This window comes from Cucumis melo, chromosome 1 (genome assembly GCF_025177605.1).
Source record: "Cucumis melo cultivar AY chromosome 1, USDA_Cmelo_AY_1.0, whole genome shotgun sequence".
NCBI lineage: Eukaryota > Viridiplantae > Streptophyta > Magnoliopsida > Cucurbitales > Cucurbitaceae > Cucumis > Cucumis melo.
In genome coordinates, this window is record NC_066857.1 from 24,403,207 (window position 1) to 24,424,909 (window position 21,703).

Consider the following 21,703-nt stretch of genomic DNA (forward strand, 5'->3'; position numbering starts at 1 on the left):
TAAAACTTTGTCTTTCTCTGACATATCGCGAATGTCTAACATCAACCTCGCAAACTATTAAATTTGATGCAACAATAAATTTAATTGACCTAAGCAACAATAAATTCAATTGACCTAAATTTGAACTAACAATAAAAGCACCGTAAACCCAATTGGCCTAGGCCTAACTCTAACAAAATTAAAGTCACCTTAAAATTAATTAACGAAATTACAACAAAAATAAATATGAAAAACTACATCATTATAATTGATCACACTCTCAAAAGGGAAGGGAAAGGGAGGAAATTAAAAAAAATTACATTTGAAGACCAATTTGACATAATAGTTTTACATAGTTTTTTTTAAGCCTCAAAAGGGAAGAAAAAAAGAGGAAATTAAAAAAAAATTACCTTTGACAGAATAGTTTCCTTAGTTTTTTTCGACCCTTCCAATTGATCTCAAACGTACCCTCTAAAAAGATCCTCCTTTGTTTTTATAGTGGAGAAGGTGGGAGTGAGAGAGAAAATTGGGTTAGTTGAGAGAAAAATAGGGATGAGAGTGGAGAAGTTGGGAGTGGAGAGAAAATTGGGTTAGTTGAGGGAAAATAGAGAGGAGAGTGGAGAAAGTGGGTGTGGGAGAGAAAATTGGACGAGTTGAGGGAAAATAAGGAAGAGACTATATTCGTTTTTTTGTTTTTGTTTTTAAAAAGAAAAAGTTAAATTTCAAATTCAAATCCAACTTTCAAAATAGAATAAAAATAAAATAAAATAAAATAAAGTAAATAAATAAAATAAAATAATAAATAAAGGACAAAATGTTGTATCTACAACTTCTTAGAAGATTACCTATCCATTGGATAAAAAAATATTTCTTGTATACAAAGATAATCAATTGAATTTTGCAGTTTAAGTTTCTAAACAAAATGTATCTTGCATACTAATTAAACAATCAAGAGCAAATTAAAAGATTGTTTCATAGAGATCACATGGAATTGAATTCGTTCTAGAACAAAAATTAAAGAATCACCATGCTAAATTAGAAGAAAAATGGAAGAAACTCTCAAATAAATTGAATACCCATGATCCTCTTACCTCTTAGAAGATTACCCCTCTATTAGAATAAAAGATTGATGGAATATTTTTTAGAGAAAAAATAACAGAATGAGATGGGAGAGTTCTGAAAAAATGATATTTAAAGAGAATTTGGGTGAAAATTGGAGTTGGATTTATGAATGGATAAACTATAACTGAAAATTGATTAAAATTTACTGAAAATTGTGTTATATATAGAAAAAAATGAAAATAACCGCTTCATGGGTTTCAAACTCATAACTTCAGGGCCAGGCGCAAAAATGATTTGCAGGCCATGAGATTCAAACAAAGGACATCAAATGCGCCCGCGTGAGGAGAAGACAACACGTGGCATGCGTAGATTGGCTAAAGAGTGGAGAAGGTGCGTGCGTGAAGTCTTTTGAAAATGGGGAATAAAGGAATACGCTTGGCTGGGATTCAAACTCGTGACCTTGAGGTGTTTACGCGCGTGGAAGTATTGAATCTTTTTGGTTATTTTCCAATTGGTCTCTGATCTTCGATTTACCCGTTTTTGTTTGTTCGGACTTTGTTTTTAATGTTTTTCATTACATTGGGTTCGTAATAGAGTCTAGATTCTAATTATGTATAAAATTATAAAAATAATGAATATATGCATGATATAGGTAGAGAGAGCCTAGGCTTTTGCATTTTTGGTAGAGAGAGAAAATGTTAAGAGAAAATCTGTTATTGTCATATAATTTTAATTGCGTGAGAGAGGGAATTAACAAACTTTGAAATTTGAGGTTTTTTTATTTCGTAATCTTTTAAATGGCACAAAAAATTTGTTGATAATTAATGACGCTGTCAAGAGAAATTAAATTGTGTTAATAGAATTGTGTCAATAAATAATTTTCAACGACACAATTGTGTACCTCACCCCATCTTTTTTATTTTCAACGACATAATACCTTGATTAGTAGTGTCATTAAAACTCATTTTTCTAGTAGGCAGGGGAGAAGAGAAATAGGAGCGGCCAAGATTCTTCGACGGCAGTCTCTTAGATTGGTGGGTTCGACGACAGTCCCTTAGACAATGTTTGCTTGTTCGACGATGTGAGATTAGTGGGTTTGACGACAATCTCTTAGATTTGAAGATGAGTTACGTTGTTTCTTCTTTTTTGGTAGGGAGAGATTGAAAAGGTTAAGAAAATTGTAAAACTCTTTCTAAATGTCGCGCGAAGAGGGAGTTGAATTTTTTTTAAAATTTTTGGTTTTTTTATTTCAAAATTTATTTAATGACAAAGAATTTGTCGTTAATTAACGACACTTTAAATGTGTCAAGAAAAATTAAATTGTGATAATAGAATTGTGTCAAGAAATAGTGTGTCACTTCTATTTTCAACGACACATTTTACTCCTACCCTACCCCTTTTTATTTTTAACGACACATTCAATTGTAACGCTTAAGTTTTGTAGATCACAACATTAACAAGATATAGTTGATATAGTTTTAAAATGAAGGTGATATAATTTTAAAATGAAATTGATATAGTTGCAACTTTTGTTGAAATAAATTATTAATTTTAGATTATACTATCAATATATATATCGAAATTCAAAGTTAAATCAATGATATATAAATTCATGAAAAGCATATTGACATTATGTCATTGATAGAAGCCATCACCGATAGTATGATATTAGTGATGGAGCAATCATTAGTAGCATGGGAAGATAAAAATGGGAGAGAAGGAATGAAAAGTCAAAATTGACATTTTTAAGAAATTACAAATTAACTGGTAAAAAAAAATCCATTTTTGTAAACATTGTTCTAATGTGATATATATTTTATTTATTTTCTAAATTGTGATATTTGAAGCAATTTTCCATCCATATTAAAGTTTAGCAGAACTTTCGTTAATATCAAACCTTTTATAAAATCACAAGTTTTATAATTGGATTGACATAGATATTCTCCAAGCAAATTAGTATGTAAGAAATTTTCCCGCGGAAAAGGACAGGAGAGTTGTTATATTTATTTATTTATTTATTTTCCTTATGAGTCCATTCGGCGGAATAAGAGAAGCAGACAAAAGACCCATTGTTGTTCAAAGCTTTGAAATGACTTTTTTATTACGAAAAACACCAATGCTTGCGCCATAAACCGCGTTTCTCCAAAATTCCCACATTCGAATATATCGATTGCTTCTTCACTTCACCAAAATGTTCTCTACATTTGTTTTTCCCCTGTTTCCACTTCCACCCTTTGTTCATCATCGTCATCATCATCATCATCATCATCATCATCATCATCAATCATCATCGTTTCCCCATTCGGAGACACACGGAAAATTCTGTAGAAGAAGAGACATAAGTGGAGTGGATGAATGGCGAGCAGAAGGGACATTACTGGCGGATTTGGTCCTCAATATGATCATCAAACCACGCCTCCGGGTTTTTTTTTTCCATATTTCCCATTTTTTTCATTGACCTATCTTGGATGATTGTTCATAGATAACTTGCTGTTTAAGGAAACTGTTTCTGCTTTTACCTTGGGAGTCTTCTTTTGATTGTTGTTATCTACTAACCAGATCATAGATTAGCTTAGTGTATAAGATAGCTAATAGCACACTAAAGTGGATGGTTTGATGGCCCAGGTGGGAGTTGTTGAACTTAAAAACAGGAAAAGAAGATAGTTCTTTTGTTATCTGTTTTTTTGTTTCTTAATAAACTTTCTTGAAGTAGAATTCAATGAACATCCAGTCCTGGGAAAAACAGCGGCTCAGTAGTTTTCATATTCCTGTATGAGTAGCCTACAATCCTTTTGTAGCTTCGAACTCATCATATGGGGCTCAAGCAAATTCACTCTAACTACAGTTTTAAAAAAAGATGTAAACAAGAAATAATGATGCCTACCTGACTATGTAACTGTAATAGTTGGTATCATAGCCAGGTTCAACCAACCCCGTGGAAACCAACCTGTCTTTGCTTTTATTTGAACGAGATTGAAGGAACACAAAAATGGAAGAGTTACTGAAAGATTTCTTTGATGTTATCGTTGTTATTTTTATTTATTTATTTATTTCATTGATTTAAGAAATAGATTACAAGAGAAAGTCATATCATAGAGAATGTTACAAATAACAACTCCAATGAGATGAGAGGATAGATAGGTTGTAATTACAAAAAGGTGGAGAAAATTACTCCAGAATAAGCCAAGAAGTCGTTTATCTAAAACAAGAAGGGTTGCTGTTGCTATTTTCTTTCTTTTTTGTTCTGCTAATGTAAAGGATTTTGGTGAGTTTGTCTCTCAGTGTTATAGTTTTTGTTGCTTTCATATGAACACACTTGAATGTGTACTGAATGTGCAATTTGATTTATTGGTCTATCTCAAAAGTTAAATTTGTTTACTTTTGATTTTCTTGAAATGGATTTTCAAGTGCTTAAAAACACTACTTTAAGCATTTGAATAGTTATTCCAAACCACCGTTGTTAGATGAAAAATATTTATCTTGTGCGTACATACAAGCATTTGTGACCTTTTTTGTTTTCATCAATGTTTATTTTGAATTCTTGCCACAGGTTTCTCCAGACTTTCAAGTTAAAACCTCTATTTTTCTTATTACCATTTATTATTATTGGGTTTCAATTGAACATTTGTTTACATACTGCTCAGTTATTTCTTTTGATTGGATCAATGAGAAATTGAAATATAACCCATTTTAACTAACCTAAACTAAAAGTTAAAAAGTTGATTTTGATGTTTTAAAACTCAAATGTGTGTTTTTTTCCTTGTCCAACATGTTTCTCTGCATGCTAGTATGTATTCTTTTTTCTTGTCCTACCTGTTCTACCATGGGCAGCTGTGTAGTCATTGACTCATTATTAACTGGCGAGTAAATAATGTGATTGTGTATAGATCAGATTTCATGTAATACATTTTAGTTCCTCTTCAAAACATTAGTCACTTTTCATTTCATCAATGAATATTATGTTCTTGTCAATAAAATTAATAAAGTGAAGGTGAAACTTAGATATCTTGGTTAGAAATCGATAATGTTCTTCATATTAACTAGTCATTTTCTTCAAACTTCTCTTTAGAGCTTACAAATTTGAGTTATTACTTGTGATTCCTTCAAGTGCTCTGGATATCAAGGATATTGGTCATTAGTGAATTCCCATCACTTGGTATTTCCATCCCTTGTCCAATTACGTATGTAGAAGCTGCACTTTGTTTTAGTAGATCAATTTTGATTTCCTTTAAAATACAGAACAGTTTTAATTGCCGTCATTGGAAGAAATTCAATGATTGAGATGGGTCTTGCTGGTTAGTATTGCTAATTTTGAGTTGAAGCTTTTGATCAAGGTTGACCCTATTAGAAAACTTCACATCTATTTTGTTGGAAAGGTACTCTGTAAACATGCGAAGTGGTATTATACTTGCTGATTGTTGCCTCAAAAGGAAGCTTTTGCATTTTCTTTTCTCTGAACTTAGTCTTTGAAATTTTGAGCTTAGAACTAACCGTTAGTAATTAAATTTTAAATAATTTTATTAAGCAACCTAATGAGTCTTTCTATGAAATTATTCTACATTTGTTGAAATGCCGTGCACACTGTTTAGACTACTGTTCTAACTAACTTGTCGTTATGGAGTTAATCTTGTTTGTTATTGATTATTTTTATGCCAATGGTCTGAAAATTGGAACATGATTTTGCAAACTTGCTTCCTTCTTGGCTAATTGATTTATATTTTGTTATTTTTTCAGGTGTTCCGGGTCGATCGTTTTCAAAGAGTAACAGTCTCCACGTAGAGTTATCTTCAGACACCTTGGAACCAACATCATTTCAGCACCGCCTTCAAAGATCAAAAACTGAGAGGCTGAGACATGAAACCATATTTGCAGAAGATGCAGCTCAAATACTAGATATTAAAATTCCCATTGATCAGAAGGTATCGAGAAAATCCAGTCAGTTTATATGTTTTAATAAGAGACATGAAATGTAACAAGTAGAAGAAGTACAATAAATATGAAAAGGAGATACCTCTCTGGAATCAAAGAGGATTCCAGAAAGGCCCCTCAATTGGTATGGAAAGGAGAATAGCACAACCCCATAGTTTCCATAAATTAGTGTCACAGAGGCTAATGTTTCAAAGGACTTTGTCATAACCTTTGGATGAAGAGCAAAATTTTTAACATCCAACTTTGCAATGCTTAAGCTCCTTTTCCCGAAGGCTAAGACAAAATTTCAATTTACTAAATGAAACCTTCCACCCTCCTCATTCCCTTCCTACAACATGGTTAGTCGTAAGCTTTTCTCATGTTCAACAGGAATAGGAATTGTCTGAATGCAAGTTTCTTCTTCACTTTACGATATTGAATCTGTAATGTACCTTTTCAAATGTTTGTTTTAATGTTTACAAATTTTGCAGATTAAATTGTTGCACAGAGTAACTACTGTTAAAGATGATGGGTCTGTCGAGTTTGAAGTTCCAGAAGACATCGAATCTCTATCTATCAATGTTGAATCTGAAGAAATTTTCAGTAATGTTGATGATGAACCCCTTGATACATCTGACTTTCAGTATATAAGGCCCATGCAAATAGTAATACTTATTGTCGGAACCCGTGGAGATGTACAGCCATTTATTCCAATTGGCAAGCGTTTGCAGGTAATCGAACTTTTTTGCAATCTTTCTAATCATTTCATTTTCTCCACGTCTCACATTGCCTCCTGTTGTGATTAATATCACTTGATAGTAGGTTTTCGTAGTACTTGTTTTCATGTATGCATATTTTCCATTTTCATTGTCTACTGGGGATGGAATATAATTGAACTCGGAAGAATTGGAATCCTCTAGGCTTTCCTGCAATGGAAAGTTGAGTGCCTTTGATTTTCTGCAAAGGGAAAGCCCAAATTATGTGCTTTTGTCAAATTGGTGTGTTTTATGTAGATCAGACTTGGAGGGCCATCATCACTTTCTTCCAAATCCTGCTACACAGCTTCCACTTAGTCTAAAATTCTCAGCCTATTTATTATCAGTTGGTGCCTTACAAACAATGGTGGTAGCTCTTCTTTAGTTTATTAAGTCACACCTTTTAAGGGGCGGGCTAGCTAGAACTCTTTTGTTTGAGTTGGTTATAGCTCCAGTGTGGAAAGTCTGGCATGGAGGCATTAGAGGCTTCTCAAAGAGAGGGGTCCTTGTCTAGAAGAACTATGGGCTTCAATCAGACTCTTTGCATCTATATGTAAAGCGGAAAAAGCTTGCTTCTAGCACTTCTATGATCCTAAAAGAAACTTTTTTCAAATTCTAGATGTTGGTAGTCTCTCAAACAGCCCAAGGGTGAACTTTCAAATGATGCTGTAAACTTCTTGTGACTTGAATAAATACCGACCAGAAAATCCTAACAGCTTTAGTGTTCTTCTTTTTCCAAAAGGGTGCATAATGTATGTTGATTTGTGAAAGGTTATGCTACATCAATCTAATTTGAATAATTTCAAGTGCATGAAATGCAAACATAAAATTTTCATCTTTAGCAAATACTACATCTAAATATAGAATCCTTATATATTTACAAACGATGCTACCATTTACAAATCTTTCAAAGTTCAAAGGAAGTTTCTACTTCATCCTATGGACCTTTTATGTAGATCACTCTCATGAAAATACCCTTCCAAACACAGAATTAGACTCTCTTTTCGTGCGTACTAGCTTCTACGGGGGTTCCCTCCATAATCTTAAGTCTGCTTCACAACTATCTTATTCATAGCGATTTAGTATTTGTTAGACCTCCAATTAGATTTGTTTACAGTAGAAGGAAGAGTTAGTTATATTAGTTGTAGTAGTGCATCACACATTTTACACGTGTGAATTAGTTAGAGGTCGGCAAGGGTTAGTATAAATACTAGTAGCATTAAGGTGGGAAGGTATTATGAATTTCTGTTAGAAGTTTCACTGTGATTTCTTGAGAGAGTGACAGTTGAGAGAGAAAAGAATTGAGTTTCACTCAATTCTTCTGTTTGTATTCATCCATTCTATTGCAATAAAGTAAAATTTACTCAAAGGAGATTAGAGTTCCATCAAATTGGTATTAGAGCCGACGATCCGAAGCTTCGAAATGGTCCAGACACGCATCAAAGAACGATTGGAGATGATCGACTAGGAGATCGCTGGAATGAAGAAAGAAATAAGCAAAATGCCTGTGATTGAATTTAGCTTGAGCGAAATAACGAAGAACATCGAGCTAATGCAGCTACAATCGGAGAAACAGCAGCAAATGTTATTGATGATGATGGAAACGAATGCACGGGAACGATCCGCGTTGAGTGAAAGGATGACAGAAACGGCCGTGCGTGATACTGAAAATGTTAAAGGAAAGGAGAACGAAGCCTCATCTAGCAAAACAGAGGAATCGGGCCTAAATTTCGGAAACGAGTGAAACGAAAAGAAGAACAAAGCCGATGAAAGCTACAGCGACCGGAACAAGTTCAAAAAGGTCGAGATGCCTGTATTTACCGGCGAAGAACCGGATTCGTGGTTATGTCGTGCCGAGAGGTACTTCCAAATTCATAAGTTGATCGAGTCCGAAAAAATGTTAGTGTCTACTATTAGTTTCGACGGTCCTGTATTGAACTGGTTTAGATCACAAGAAGAAAGAGATAAATTCACTAGTTGGACGAATCTAAAAGAATGAATGTTAGTGCGATTTAGATCGAGTAAAGACGGAACGATTTGTGCTCAATTTTTACGAATCAAACAGGAATCCACTGCGGAAGAATATAGGAACCTGTTCGATAAACTTGTAGCACCGTTATCCGATCTGCAGGAGCGAGTGGTAGAGGATACCTTCATGAACGGTCTGCTACCATTGATTCGAGCGGAAGTTGCCTTCTGTAGATCGAAAGGATTGGCCGAAATGATGGAGGTGGCACAGTTGGTTGAAAACAGAGAAATCTTTAGAAGAGAAGCAAATTTAAACGGGTTCTCTGGCGGGAAAAATACCGTTCAAGCTCCTGGAGGTAATAAGGCCGTAACTAACTATGCAACTGGTGAAGTTAAAAGAAATACCACATTTCCTATTAGAACGATCACATTGAGAAGTTCTGGTCCCAATGAAAACCGAAGAGAAGGAACCTATGAGCGACTTCCGGATGCAGAATTTCAAGCCCAGAAGGAGAAAGGCTTATGTTTCAGATGCAATGAGAAGTATTCGGCTGACCATAAATGTAAAATGAAGGAGCATTGTGAATTAAGGATGTCTGTGGTAGCTGATGATAAAGAAGAGTTCGAAATTGTTGAAGGAGAAGAGGTAGAGAGAAGAGAGCTGAATAAGGTAGAAGTCAAGGAAGATACTACCACTTTTGTTGAACTCTCAATCAACTCAGTGGTAGGATTAAATGACCCTGGCACTATGAAAGTGAGGGGCAAGCTGCAGAATGAAGATGTAATAATACTAATCAACTGTGGAGCAACTCATAACTTTGTGTCGGAAAAGTTAGTCAAGAAGTTGCTTATACCAATTAAAGAGACAGCACACTATGGTGTTATTCTGGGTTCAAGAGCTGCTGTTCAAGGAATGGGGATTCGTGAGAACTGGATAGTTGAGGAAGATTTATTGCCCTTGGAGCTCGGAGGTGTTGATGTCATACTAGGAATGCAGTGGCGCTACTCCTTAGGGGTAACTACAGTGGACTAGAGGAACTTGTTACTAACCTTTTCCGTTGAAGGCAAATCTGTCAAAATTCAAGGAGATCCGAGCTTGACTAAAGCAAGGGTCAGTCTCAAGAATATGATCAAAGCTTGGGGGCAGAGAGACGAAGGTTTTCTCATTGAATGTCGAGCGGTAGAAGTTAAGACTTCGAGTGACAACGATTGCTATATGGCAAACATGGAGATTGAGGCTGACAGTTCCTTGAGCATAGTATTAAAACAATTTGAGGATGTGTTTGAATGGTCGGGAAAACTTCCTCCTAGAAGGGAAATAGAGCATCAGATACACTTGAAGCAGGGAACTGATCCTATAAACATGAGATCGTATCGTTATGGGTTCAATAGAAGGAAGAAATGGAAAAACTGGTAAAAGAGATGCTTGAGTCAGGAGTTATAAGGCCCAGCACCAACCCTTTCTCTAGTCTTGTTTTATTGGTGAAGAAAAAGGATGGAAGTTGGTGTTTTTGTGTAGATTACAGGGCTGCGAATAATGCGACGATTCCAGATAAATTTCCAATTCTAATAGTTGAGGAATTATTTGATGAACTTGGTGGTGCGGCTTTGTTCTAAAAAATTGACTTGAAGTCAGGGTAACACCAAATTAGAATGGTTGATGAGGATGTTGAAAAAACGGCTTTTAGAACTCATGAGGGTCAATATGAGTTCTTAGTTATGTCGTTCTGGCTAACTAACGCACCGGCCACTTTCCAAGCATTGATGAATGCAATTTTTAAGCCCTTCTTGAGGAAATTTGTGTTAGTAATCTTTGATGACATACTCATCTACAGTAAGAAGGCGGCTGATCACATAGAACATATGAGAAAGGTGCTGTCTATACTGAGAGAACATGAGTTGTACGCAAACATGAAGAACTGCAGTTTTGCTCAGCAGAAAGTGGAATATCTAGGCCATATTATATCCGGGGAAGGGGTTGAAGTGGATCCGGAGAAGATTAAATCAATAGCCAAGTGACCAAAACCAATGAACATCAAAGAAGTTAGAGGTTTTTTGGGGCTGACTGGGTATTATAGACGTTTTGTACAGAGTTACGGAACTATTGCAGCGCCATTGACTCAGCTGTTGAAGAAGGGGGGTTATAAATGGAATGCTGAAGCTGAGAATGCATTTGATCGATTGAAGAAGGCAATGTCATCCCTCCCAGTGTTAGCACTGCCAGACTTTAATCAGCCTTTTGAAATAGAGACTGATGCTTCAGGCGGGCAGTGCTAATTCAGGCGAGGAGACCAATTGCATACTACAGCCATAGGTTAGCTTTGAAAGACAGAGTTCGGCCAGTGTATGAGAGGGAATTAATGGCTGTGGTGCTGGTTGTTCAACGATGGAGACCTTACTTATTGGGAGGAAAATTCAAGGTGAAAACTGATCAGAAGTCGCAGAAGTTTTTGCTGGAACAAACGGTTATCCAACCTCAGTACCAAAAATGGATAGCAAAACTTTTGGAGTACTCCTTTGAAGTGGTGTACAAGCCAGGTGCTGAAAATAAAGCCGCAGACGCCCTTTCACGAATGCCAGCTGAGGTAGAATTAAAGGGCTTATCTGTGCCAGTGACAGTGGATTTGGAACTGATTGAGAACGAAGTGCATCAGGATCCCAAGTTCCAGAAGTTGATGGCTGAATTGAAAGAGTTGGAAGACTAGCAAAGCAGTAAATATTCGCTACAGAATGATGTTTTGAAGTATAAGGACAGGTTAGTGATCACCAAAACATCCTCCTTAATTCCTCTTTAATTCCAACAATTTTAGATACCTATCATAATTCTGGTGTTGGATGACACTCAGGGTTTTTAAGAACCTATAAGAGGGTATCTAGTGACCTATATTGGGAAGGAATGAAGGCAGATATTAAGAAACAATGTGAAGATTGTTTGATATGCCAAAGAAACAAATCACTGGCCTTGTCCCCTGCTGGATTGTTAGTGCCCTTGGAGATTCCACAAGCTATATGGAGCGATATATCTGTGGATTTTGTAGAAGGACTACCAGAGGCTAGTGGCTTTGAAGGTGATTTTGGTAGTGGTGGATAGATTGAGCAAGTACGGTCATTTCCTGCCTCTTAAACACCCTTTTACAGCAAAATTAGTGGCAGAATTGTTTGTGAAGGAAGTTGTGAGGCTGCACGGGTTTCCTATGTCCATTGTATTGGATAAGGATAAAATTTTTCTAAAAGCCATTTTTGGCAGGAACTGTTTAGACTATCTGGAACCAAGTTGAACAAGAGTATGGCTTACCATCCCCAGTTCGATGGGCAAACAGAGGTAGTAAACAGGGGAGTTGAAACCTATCTTAGGTGCTTTTGCAATGAACGACCAAAGGAGTGGGTGAAATGGCTTCCTTGGACCGAGTACTGGTATAACACCACGTACCAAAGAGCCATTGGGATGTCTTCTTTTCAGGTTGTTTATGGAAGGAAACCACCTGCCTTATTATCCTATGTCAGTATGCAATCAAAGAATTCAACAGTCGAGGAGATGCTAAGGGAAAGGGATGAGATTTTGAGTGCTTTGCGAGATCATTTACGTCTTGCACAAGAACAGATGAAAAATTATGCTGACCATAAAAGGAGAAATGTAGAATGTTGTGTTGGAGGTTATGTCTTTTTAAAGATCCGTCCTTATAGGCAGTTGACTTTGAGGAAGAAACGGAATGAGAAACTTTCTCCCAAATTTTTTGGTCCTTATAAAATTTTGGAGAAGGTTGGGTCTGTGGCCTATAAACTTGAGTTACCAAATACCACTGCTATTCATCCTTTGTTCCATGTGTCGCAGCTCAAGAAATTAGTTGGGCCACACGAAAATTTACAGCCTACTATTCAGTATATTAATGAGAAGTTTGAGTGGAAATCAGTTTCTGAAGAAGTTCTGGAGTATCGGCAGAACAAGACTGAACAGTGGGAAGTTTTGATCAAATGGGAAGGATTACCGCAGCATGAAGCGACTTGGGAGTCATATGAAGAAATGTAGCATTTGTACCCAGCTCTTCACCTTGAGAACAAGGTGAATCTAAAAGGGGGGAGTAATGTTAGATCTCCAATTAGATTTGTTTACAGCAGAAGGAAGAGTTAGTTATATTAGTTGTAGTAGTGCATCACACATTTTACACGTGTGAATTAGTTAGAGGTTGGCAAGGGTTAGTATAAATACTAATAGCATTTAGGTGGGAAGGTATTATGAATTTCTATTAGAAGTTTCACTGTGATTTCTTGAGAGAGAGGAAGACAGTTGAGAGAGAAAAGAATTGAGTTTCACTCAATTCTTCTGTTTGTATCCATTCATTCTATTGCAATAAAGTAAAATTTACTCAAAGGAGATCAGAGTTCCATGATTATTGTATCAAAAACAAAAAAAAAAAAAAATAGAAATAGCATTCCTCAGCAGAATTCCAAACTTCAATGACTTTCCTAGTTGGCCGAATACTTAGTAGTAGCAATAACTCCATAACTCTGGCTGGAATTTCTCAAACTCCTATAGAGCCTCTATTTTGAGTTAAGTTATTTCATAATGCACTCCTTCTAAGTGGCAGAATAAGGAATTCACTTTCAAATTCTTTGAACCTCTCCTTCCTAACCTCAGTCAAGTTTTGTTAGGTACCCAAATATTGAAAACTCAAAGTTATTCGAGAGAGCTACTCACTCTCAAAGTTCCACATCGGAGACTCCTACTAAAATCATTCCTATCTTGCTCCCAACCCATTCCCTCTATTTATAATTAGGGTTCTCACATAATCATTTCAAAAAGAGATGGCCCTACCTTACCTAAGCATCGATGAACATGAATCTCTCACCTACTAGCTCCCACATTCTTGTTTTCCAAAAATATTAAAAATAAATAATAGTAATAATAATAATAAAAATGTCCAAGGTAAGTTTAGATGTTTGTTTTTAGAGGTCATTGCTGCACACATTCACACATTCCTTTCTAAGTCAATGCCCCTAAGATGATAAGTTCTTCAAAGAATTAAGAGTGACAAGGAGGACAGGTCAGAAACTTTTAGAATATACTGCTTGGGTATTATGCCCCTTCAAGCCTTTACCTCATCCTCTGCAACTACCGTAGTCCTATAAAAAGGAGTGATGTTAAATTTAAAAGGGAAGTTTTCAGAGTCAGTTCCTTTTGTTTCTTTACAGTCAAATACTTTATTTTGTATCTTGCCAAACAACAACAGTTAGATATCAGAGGATTCTTTGTGGATCCTATGAGTTGAGTTGAGTGAAAACAATTTTAGATTAGAAACACAAGAATGAAGGAAAAACAAAAGAAACACAGTAACTTTTTAAAAATGAAACTCCCAACTTTCCCCATTTTTCAACCAAATTTTTTTATGACAACAGCTATCATGCTTGGACTGTTGAATGACATTCCATCTTGAATGTTGAAATGTAAGCTGTAGTGGAAGACTTTAACGTATGAATTACAAGTGATGAAACGTTATAACAATGAAATTTTTTTCATCTTCTGCTAATTCAAAATAATCATCTTTTCCTTGTTGATCTCAAGCTTATTTTCTTGAGACTTATATCTGTAGGACTATGGCCATCGTGTTAGATTAGCTACTCATCCAAATTTCAAGGAATTTGTCTTGCTGGCTGGGTTGGAATTTTATCCTTTAGGAGGAGATCCTAAACAGCTTGCTGCTTGTACGTACTTGACACATTTTCTTTGATGCTGGAGTGTGTAGCTTAATTCTGTTTCTTGTTAAACAATGTACTGACAATGATAAATCATTGATCAAATGACGTTTTGATTTACTAATTAAAATCCTCAAATTAGTTATTCGTGATGATTAGACTACTGTTAACCACCAATACATTTTCTTAATCTCTATGTTAAATATTTCTTGCGATTGAATATAGATATGACTCAATGACAACAGGAGACAAATTAGTTTTTTACTGTAAGTTAGTATTTGAATGTTGTTGATCAATGAATAATTAGTTATTGTTTAACTTTAATAATTAATTGACTGAATTGCAAGTCATTCCTTGCCCTTAAATAGTAATCTAATTAGTAGTGGTTGATCTATTTAAGTAAATTATGAAACCGTTAGAAATGATTGTGTTCTGAAATATCATCTCATTTAATCATGAACTATGGTAGTTTTCTGATTGACCTATCCGTGAGGTAAGTGGCAAAATGGAGCTTCAAACTTCTTTTTTCTCCTTTCCTTTTGAGCTCAGCAAATGTTTATGTGGGGCTCAACCTTTAGGAAGGTAATGGGTGTTTTGTCCACTAAGTTAGGTCCAAATTGGCAACTTCGAGTTGTAAGTTATTGGTTGTCTTAAAATGCACGTATGGCACTTGTTTCCAAGCATTTTTTTTCTGTGTTGACATCTTTCCATAAAAGTTCTAGAAATCCACGAGTCAATCTAAAAGACCAGTCATTTATAATATGCGAAATCGAAAATTTACTTTTTATGCAACCTTTTCTAAATGATAAAAATTTTACTTTTATGCAACTTTTTCTAAATGTTCTCTCATTATGAATCAGATATGGTAAGAAATAGAGGCTTCTTGCCTTCTTGGCCTTCTGAGATACTTATTCAAAGAAATCAAATGAAGGAAATTATTTATTCCCTTCTTCCAGCTTGCAAAAATCCCGATGTGGATACCGGTATTCCCTTTGAAGCAGATGCAATCATTGCCAACCGCACAGCATATGGTTAGATTTTGTCACCACCAATATCAGTTTATTGCATCTGACATAATTGATTTCCAATTTTGGCAAGGGCTAGTTTCTTAGGAACTGATCTCCAAGCACATTCAGTGATAGATAGCTTCTAATACCTGGAATCTTTCATCTTCTATTTTTACTTTATTTGATTTCTTTGGTAAGAAACAAAATTTTTCATGGAAAGAAGAAAATCTAGGGCAGAACTCCCATTAGAATAACCCCCAATTAGAAAACAGAGAAGATAAGCAAAGAGGCTGATTTATATTCAGCTCATTTTCAATTTTCTCTGCTGTTAAAATCTGCATCTATGTTCTTGCGTCTAAGTATATTTGTTTTTGTCCTCTGATTTCTTATGATCCATATTTCTGAAAATATTGCTTTAACCACATTCACTAAAAGCCAGTTTACTTTTCTTTTGAACTTGATGACACATAGATGTTGAAGAACATTGTACTTCTCACAATTATCCCATCCAAGAAACACTAAAATGCTGGAACAAGAACTGCAAACATTATATACCTCGTATGTGATATCACATTTTATAACCTGTATCAAAGTGATTATTCACTTGAAATTTGGAAACACTTGAAGTAGGAGAACTAGAGTTGTCAAAAATACTTCTTCAGCATTTTGTGGAACCAAAACGGTTCTCTTTTAGTCACACATGGGAAGTTGTAGGTATCTTGATAATGACTATGTTCTTAAGTTGCTTATCATGCTGCTGGTACAATTTCAGTGATCTACTAACTAAACTTACTGATAGTAATTTCTCGTCAACTCTGTATTTTAGGGCACACACATGTGGCAGAGGGACTTAAGCTACCGCTCCATATATTTTTTACAATGCCATGGACGTAAGTCTTTTGTGGGACTGGACCGTTTCTGAACTATGACCTGCTTGACTTGTTCTAATGTTTATGGTTGTGTGATGTATGCATTCTTTTATATATATAACATGTGAAGTTGATTTTTTAAGTCGGGACTTCTGAACTGCGTATGTTTTACTCTCCTTCAGGCCAACTAGTGAATTTCCACATCCATTATCCCGAGTCAAGCAACAAGCTGGGTATAGGGTGAGTCTGTTGCTTTTTTTTTTTTCCATCAAGAATTTTGTTTTCTTTGAAATTCAAACCATAAGTGGAAATTTTATATGACAATCTCAAGATGGAGAATCACATATCATGGCCATTTTATATTTACAGCCAGTTTGGATCTTGGGTTGTGTTTTTGATCACTAATCATATGAATGTGTTTGAATATACCAGAAAAAAAATGTCTGAGAATTCAATATTTCTATTTGTTTAATGAGTTTTGCTCTTCTCTAGCGTCATTGATTCTCTTCAATTTTCAGCTTTCATATCAAATCGTTGATTCCTTGATTTGGCTTGGACTTCGAGACATTATTAATGATTTTAGGAAGAAGAAGATGCAGATACGACCTGTAACATATTTAAGTGGTTCACAATTCTCTGAATCTGATGTGCCACATGTTTATTTGTGGAGTCCCTACCTCGTTCCAAAACCAAAAGGTGGTGATTTTGTACTACAACAGCATATTGCACTTTTTCTTTTTCTTTTTTACTACATACAATTTTAGAATTGAGAACAGATCTTCATTTTTCTGTTTCGGGATGATTCACTCTTTGGATAAGTTACGTGTTTCCGCCCTATGTTTACACTGATATTCAGATTATAGGCTATCATATGAGTTGTTCTCTCACTTTTTAACTTGGCTAAAAGAATTAACACATGTTTCTAGATAAGTCCAAATTTATCTTAGTTGTTTCCTGTCAAAAAATTAAGACAAATTTCTTTTTGTCGAGAACTTTATTTTTTTTTTATTTATTTTGAAAAAAAACATTAATACTAAATTGGGAAATATTGTTTAGGAAGCTTTTGTCGGATTGGAAAAGTTTACTTATATTGTCTATTGAAGCTAGAATGACTAGTGTTCATACCTAATTTACTTTAAGAAGTAGAAAAAGATCATAACAATTTGATAGAACCCAAATATGTTGAAATATAAAAGATAACAGAAATACAAGATAAACCAAGTGTTTGAGGTTCTTGGACCTCCCAATCTTGAGATACTCTCAAGCCCTAATCCATATTCCAAATTATTGCTTACCTTCTCCATTCCCCTACCCTTCATTTATAACCAACTTCCCTATTAAACTTCCTATCTAATTACTAAAATACCCCTAATAATACCTTAACACCAATCCTGTCACAATCGTAATCAAGAATCTAGAAGTAACATACCTTTTCTTAAAGACAGTTAGGGTTTCCTCATTAAAAATATCTTTGGGAAGTTACATCTATTTTTTATGCTCTAGTGTATTTTCTGAGGGGGATCAACCAACTTTCACCTGACATGAGTTGGGAATTCACTAAGAAAACATAAAGATCGTTTGTAACTTGCCTTTCTCTTGGGGAGTCGGATTGAGTTATCAAATCATGAGTTCTACGTTAGAAGGACGTCCAAAATATTTCTTGGTTTCTTATCTTTACTGTGTCGGTTATTGTGATATTGAATCCTTTTTACTGAACTTAATTTCCTTTTGTTTGCCCTGTAATTATTTCTTGTAGTTGAATGTAGTATCTTTGACAATGAATAAGAGAAGGAAGAAAGAAGATTTGAGCTGCCAAGTCTCTTACTCTAAGAATTCCATTTTTAGATGTTGACATTCACTTTTTTTCTCTTTAATTTTTAGATTGGGGGCCTAAGATTGATGTTGTAGGATATTGCTTCCTTGACCTTGCATCAAGTTATGAACCTCCCGAGACACTTGTGAAATGGCTTGAAGCTGGAGACAAGCCTGTCTATATTGGTTTTGGCAGCCTTGTAAGTTTCTTGCTTCTTTGTCTAGTCAATTAGATTTTCCCCAACTTAATTTCTTATGTAATGTATACATGTATGCATATTTTCATGTGATTGGATGTGGTTATGCAATTACATGATATGTTTTATTGTCATAGACTCAGATGATATTGCTCTTAGTTAAGAGTCTATCTATATTGCTTGTGTTTTTAGTTTTTTTTCTTGTTCTTAAAATACAAGAACCAAATGTTTTTGATTGCTGATTTTGATTTTTTTCTCTTTTTGAGGATAATAGGGAGGAAGGGGACTTGAACCTCAAACCTCTTGGTTACTTGACGCTAACACATACTATGTACTATGTATGGCTAGTTATGCTCTTTTTGGCATTAAGAGCAACAAAGAGTGATATTTTAGAGAGAAAATTATGTAAATAGACATATATATAGTTTTGGATATACTAGCTTTTTTCTCCAGAAGTTTATCCCTTTCTTTTGCTAACCAGCTCTTTGAATCTTTTTTTTATCACCTTAAATTTACTCTAAAATTTCTCAATAAAGAATGATATGCTAGAGAGAAAATATGTACATGGTTATGGAAATACTAACTTTTTCCTCCAAAAATTTCTCTTCCTCTAGCTAACATTCACTCTCTCAATCTTTATTTAGAATTTTTCTACAGAGAAAAGTTAGTGAGAAATTTTAGAGTAAACCTAGGGTGATAAAAGAAATGATTCAGAGAGCGAATGCTAGAGAAGAGAGTTTTGGAGAAAAAGTTAGGCAGTGAGAAATGTGTGAGAGTGAAAGTGAAGTTGAAATTCTAATTATATACAGATAAAAATTTTAAAGAGTGAAATAGAACTAAAAACATAAAACAGTGAAGGAAATGAGAAACCATTGTGAAATTTTCCTTTGGAGTGGGTGAAGCCTTCTCAGAATCATCGTGTGAGCTATAAGCAAAATGCGAGAGATGTTTGGTTTTATAAAAACATATGTATCTCAAAGTTATAAACTAATACTTGTGCAAAATTGACAATGTTTTCCACTGTGCAAAAGTGCACTTTGTCCTTCAACTTGTTGGGGGCATTGAACCAACACCACCAATTAATTATCAGATCAAGAACCAAAGGTAATCAACATAAATAAACTAGAATTAGATTACCTCCAACTGTTGCACAGTTTATATAACGACAGATTGAATTTCAAGGAGGAAACTAGTTAGCTAGATATAAAGAGAAGTATCTAGGCATGGAGTTTGAAAGTCAGGTTGATGGTTTACCTACTTTTTCATTTGTTCTTCAGCCTGTACAAGATCCAGAAAAGATGACACAAATTATCATACAAGCATTGGAAACCACCAAACAGCGGGGTATCATTAATGAAGGGTGGGGTGGCCTTGGAAAGTGTAAGTGTTCAGTTTCAGTTTGATTACTGGCTCCAGTTGTGTGCTCATTAAGCGATGTGGCTTTCATGACTGAACTTTTGTCTTCCCTCCCAGCTGCAGAACCAAAGGACTTCTTATATTTGTTGGACAATTGCCCTCATGATTGGCTTTTTCCTAAATGCAAGGCTGTGGTGAGGCTTAGTAGATTTTTCTTTGTTTCTTAGAATGCATTTTACTACCTAGATGTTTTCTTTAAGCAGAGCATTATATCATTTCAGCAGTTTAGTACATTGAATTCCCGGGTTCTTTTTTTATTCTTTGTACAGCCTTAAACCCTGGTCTTTCATGTTTTTAATTATAAGTGTGACAACGAAGGATCAAATACTTCAAAAAAATAAAAATAAAAAATAGGTGGGGGATGGGAAAATCACATGGCAAAGGAACAATACTGAAGCAGCAAAATGAATCATGACAACTCCTAGCCCTAAGCCTCAACATCTTTCTAGGATTGGGCCAAGAGAAGATCTATGTAGGGTTCAGATGGGACTCAATCCCCATGATATTAACAAGATTGGATCAAAAGCAACTACTTTCACTTGAGTATACATGTTTTTACTTCATTGCTTCTTTGTACTCACCTCAGGTGCATCATGGTGGTGCTGGAACAACTGCTGCTGGTCTAAAAGCTGCGGTACTAGCTTCATCATCCAATACGGTTTTGTGTTTTAGTTTAGTTTGACTTGATTTGGTTTTCTGATTTTCATTGATTTCCACAGTGCCCAACTACAGTTGTTCCTTTCTTTGGTGACCAACCTTTCTGGGGGGAACGAGTACATGCCAGAGGAGTTGGCCCTCCACCCATCCCAGTTGATGAGTTCTCACTTCCAAGATTGGTGAATGCTATAAACTATATGCTTGATCCCAAGGTAAACACTGAGATCCCTTCAATACTGTCTTTAACTTTTGACTACTCTTCATCAGTTTTTTCATGTCTGGAACAATACATCAAGAAGAGCTTGATAGAATAATTACCTCTGTGAATTTCAATATCATATGATTGATTAAATTATATTTTTATTTCTTATACTTCATTCATTCTGTCAGTTGGCCTCAGTATAACATTCAAATATTCATTTTACCCTGTTCAGAATCCTTGTAACAGTGTCAGGATGTTTGGAAAATCTTATTCTGGATTGCAAAGAACATGTGATAATTTAGTTGGTTTTTGCATAAAATTATTGAGAGTGACATGACAGGTAAAAGAGCGGGCTGTCTCGCTTGCAAAGGCTCTCGAGAATGAGGATGGGGTCGAAGGTGCAGTGAGAGCGTTCTTCAGGCAACTTTCTCGTAGGAAACTTGAGCCAGAGCCTCAACCTCAGAAGTCAAGTCTTTTGTTTATTAGGAAATGTTTTGGTTGCTGTTGAACGTTGGATTATTGAGTGGTGGGTTCTCTATTTAATTTGCAAATACTTCTTTTGCTGAATCTTATGCAGAATGAAGATTTGTTCACGGGATGGCAAGAAGCGAAAGCATCATGTATTATAATTGTTGTAAATTCAAGGTTAAAGAAATAAATGTGAGTTTGACAAATTGTTTTGTTTCTGTAAAGTCATTTTTAAGAATTGTGATTGTTTGGTGTACTAAAAGTTTTTAAGGGTCAATATACAATAAAATCTTATAGTTTGATAGTTATCGTTAAAACACATTTTAATCTACGTGGTAAAATTTTTATATTACTTTTAGGCCTTCTAGCTCCATGGAAAATGAAAGGGAGGATTTAGGAATGAAAATTAACTGTTCGTTCTCCAAGGGAGTATTTACTGAAGTGGTGGAGTAGTATCCATTGAAATCACTTTAGGAGTATTCTTAATTTATTATTAAAAATAAATTTTAACGATTTAGGGATCTTCAAATAATCCAACAACTCAAACAATTCGAACTACTCAACTCAAAAGGTAAGAGTTAGTTGGCTAAAAAATATTTTGAGCTGATCTAACCCAACTCGAATTACATCTATATAGTAAACATATATATTATATGTACATTTTTCTTTTGTTTAAAGTTTGACTACACTTGATTGATTGATTTGTGAATTT

At 35.0% G+C, this 21,703-nt stretch overlaps 1 protein-coding gene across 3 annotated transcripts; it reads left to right on the forward strand.

Annotated features, from left to right (window-relative positions):
• Positions 1-3,083: 3,083 nt before the first annotated feature.
• LOC103497529 (sterol 3-beta-glucosyltransferase UGT80A2-like) lies at positions 3,084-21,197 on the forward strand. Of its 3 annotated transcripts, none has more exons than XM_008459743.3 (14): positions 3,088-3,463; positions 5,776-5,960; positions 6,441-6,680; positions 14,261-14,372; positions 15,224-15,394; positions 16,197-16,260; positions 16,422-16,479; positions 16,758-16,935; positions 18,121-18,251; positions 19,526-19,628; positions 19,722-19,798; positions 20,251-20,298; positions 20,384-20,533; positions 20,864-21,197. In XM_008459743.3, the coding sequence occupies exons 1-14, from the start codon at positions 3,397-3,399 to the stop codon at positions 21,029-21,031; spliced, it is 1,752 nt and encodes a 583-aa protein (XP_008457965.1). In that variant the 5' UTR covers positions 3,088-3,396; the 3' UTR covers positions 21,032-21,197. The 3 variants fall into 3 exon arrangements, with proteins under 3 accessions (XP_050937031.1, XP_008457965.1, XP_008457966.1); XM_008459744.3 differs by having other exon boundaries at positions 15,320-15,394; XM_051081074.1 differs by lacking the exons at positions 19,526-19,628; positions 19,722-19,798 and having other exon boundaries at positions 3,084-3,463.
• The last annotated feature ends 506 nt before the right edge of the window (positions 21,198-21,703 follow it).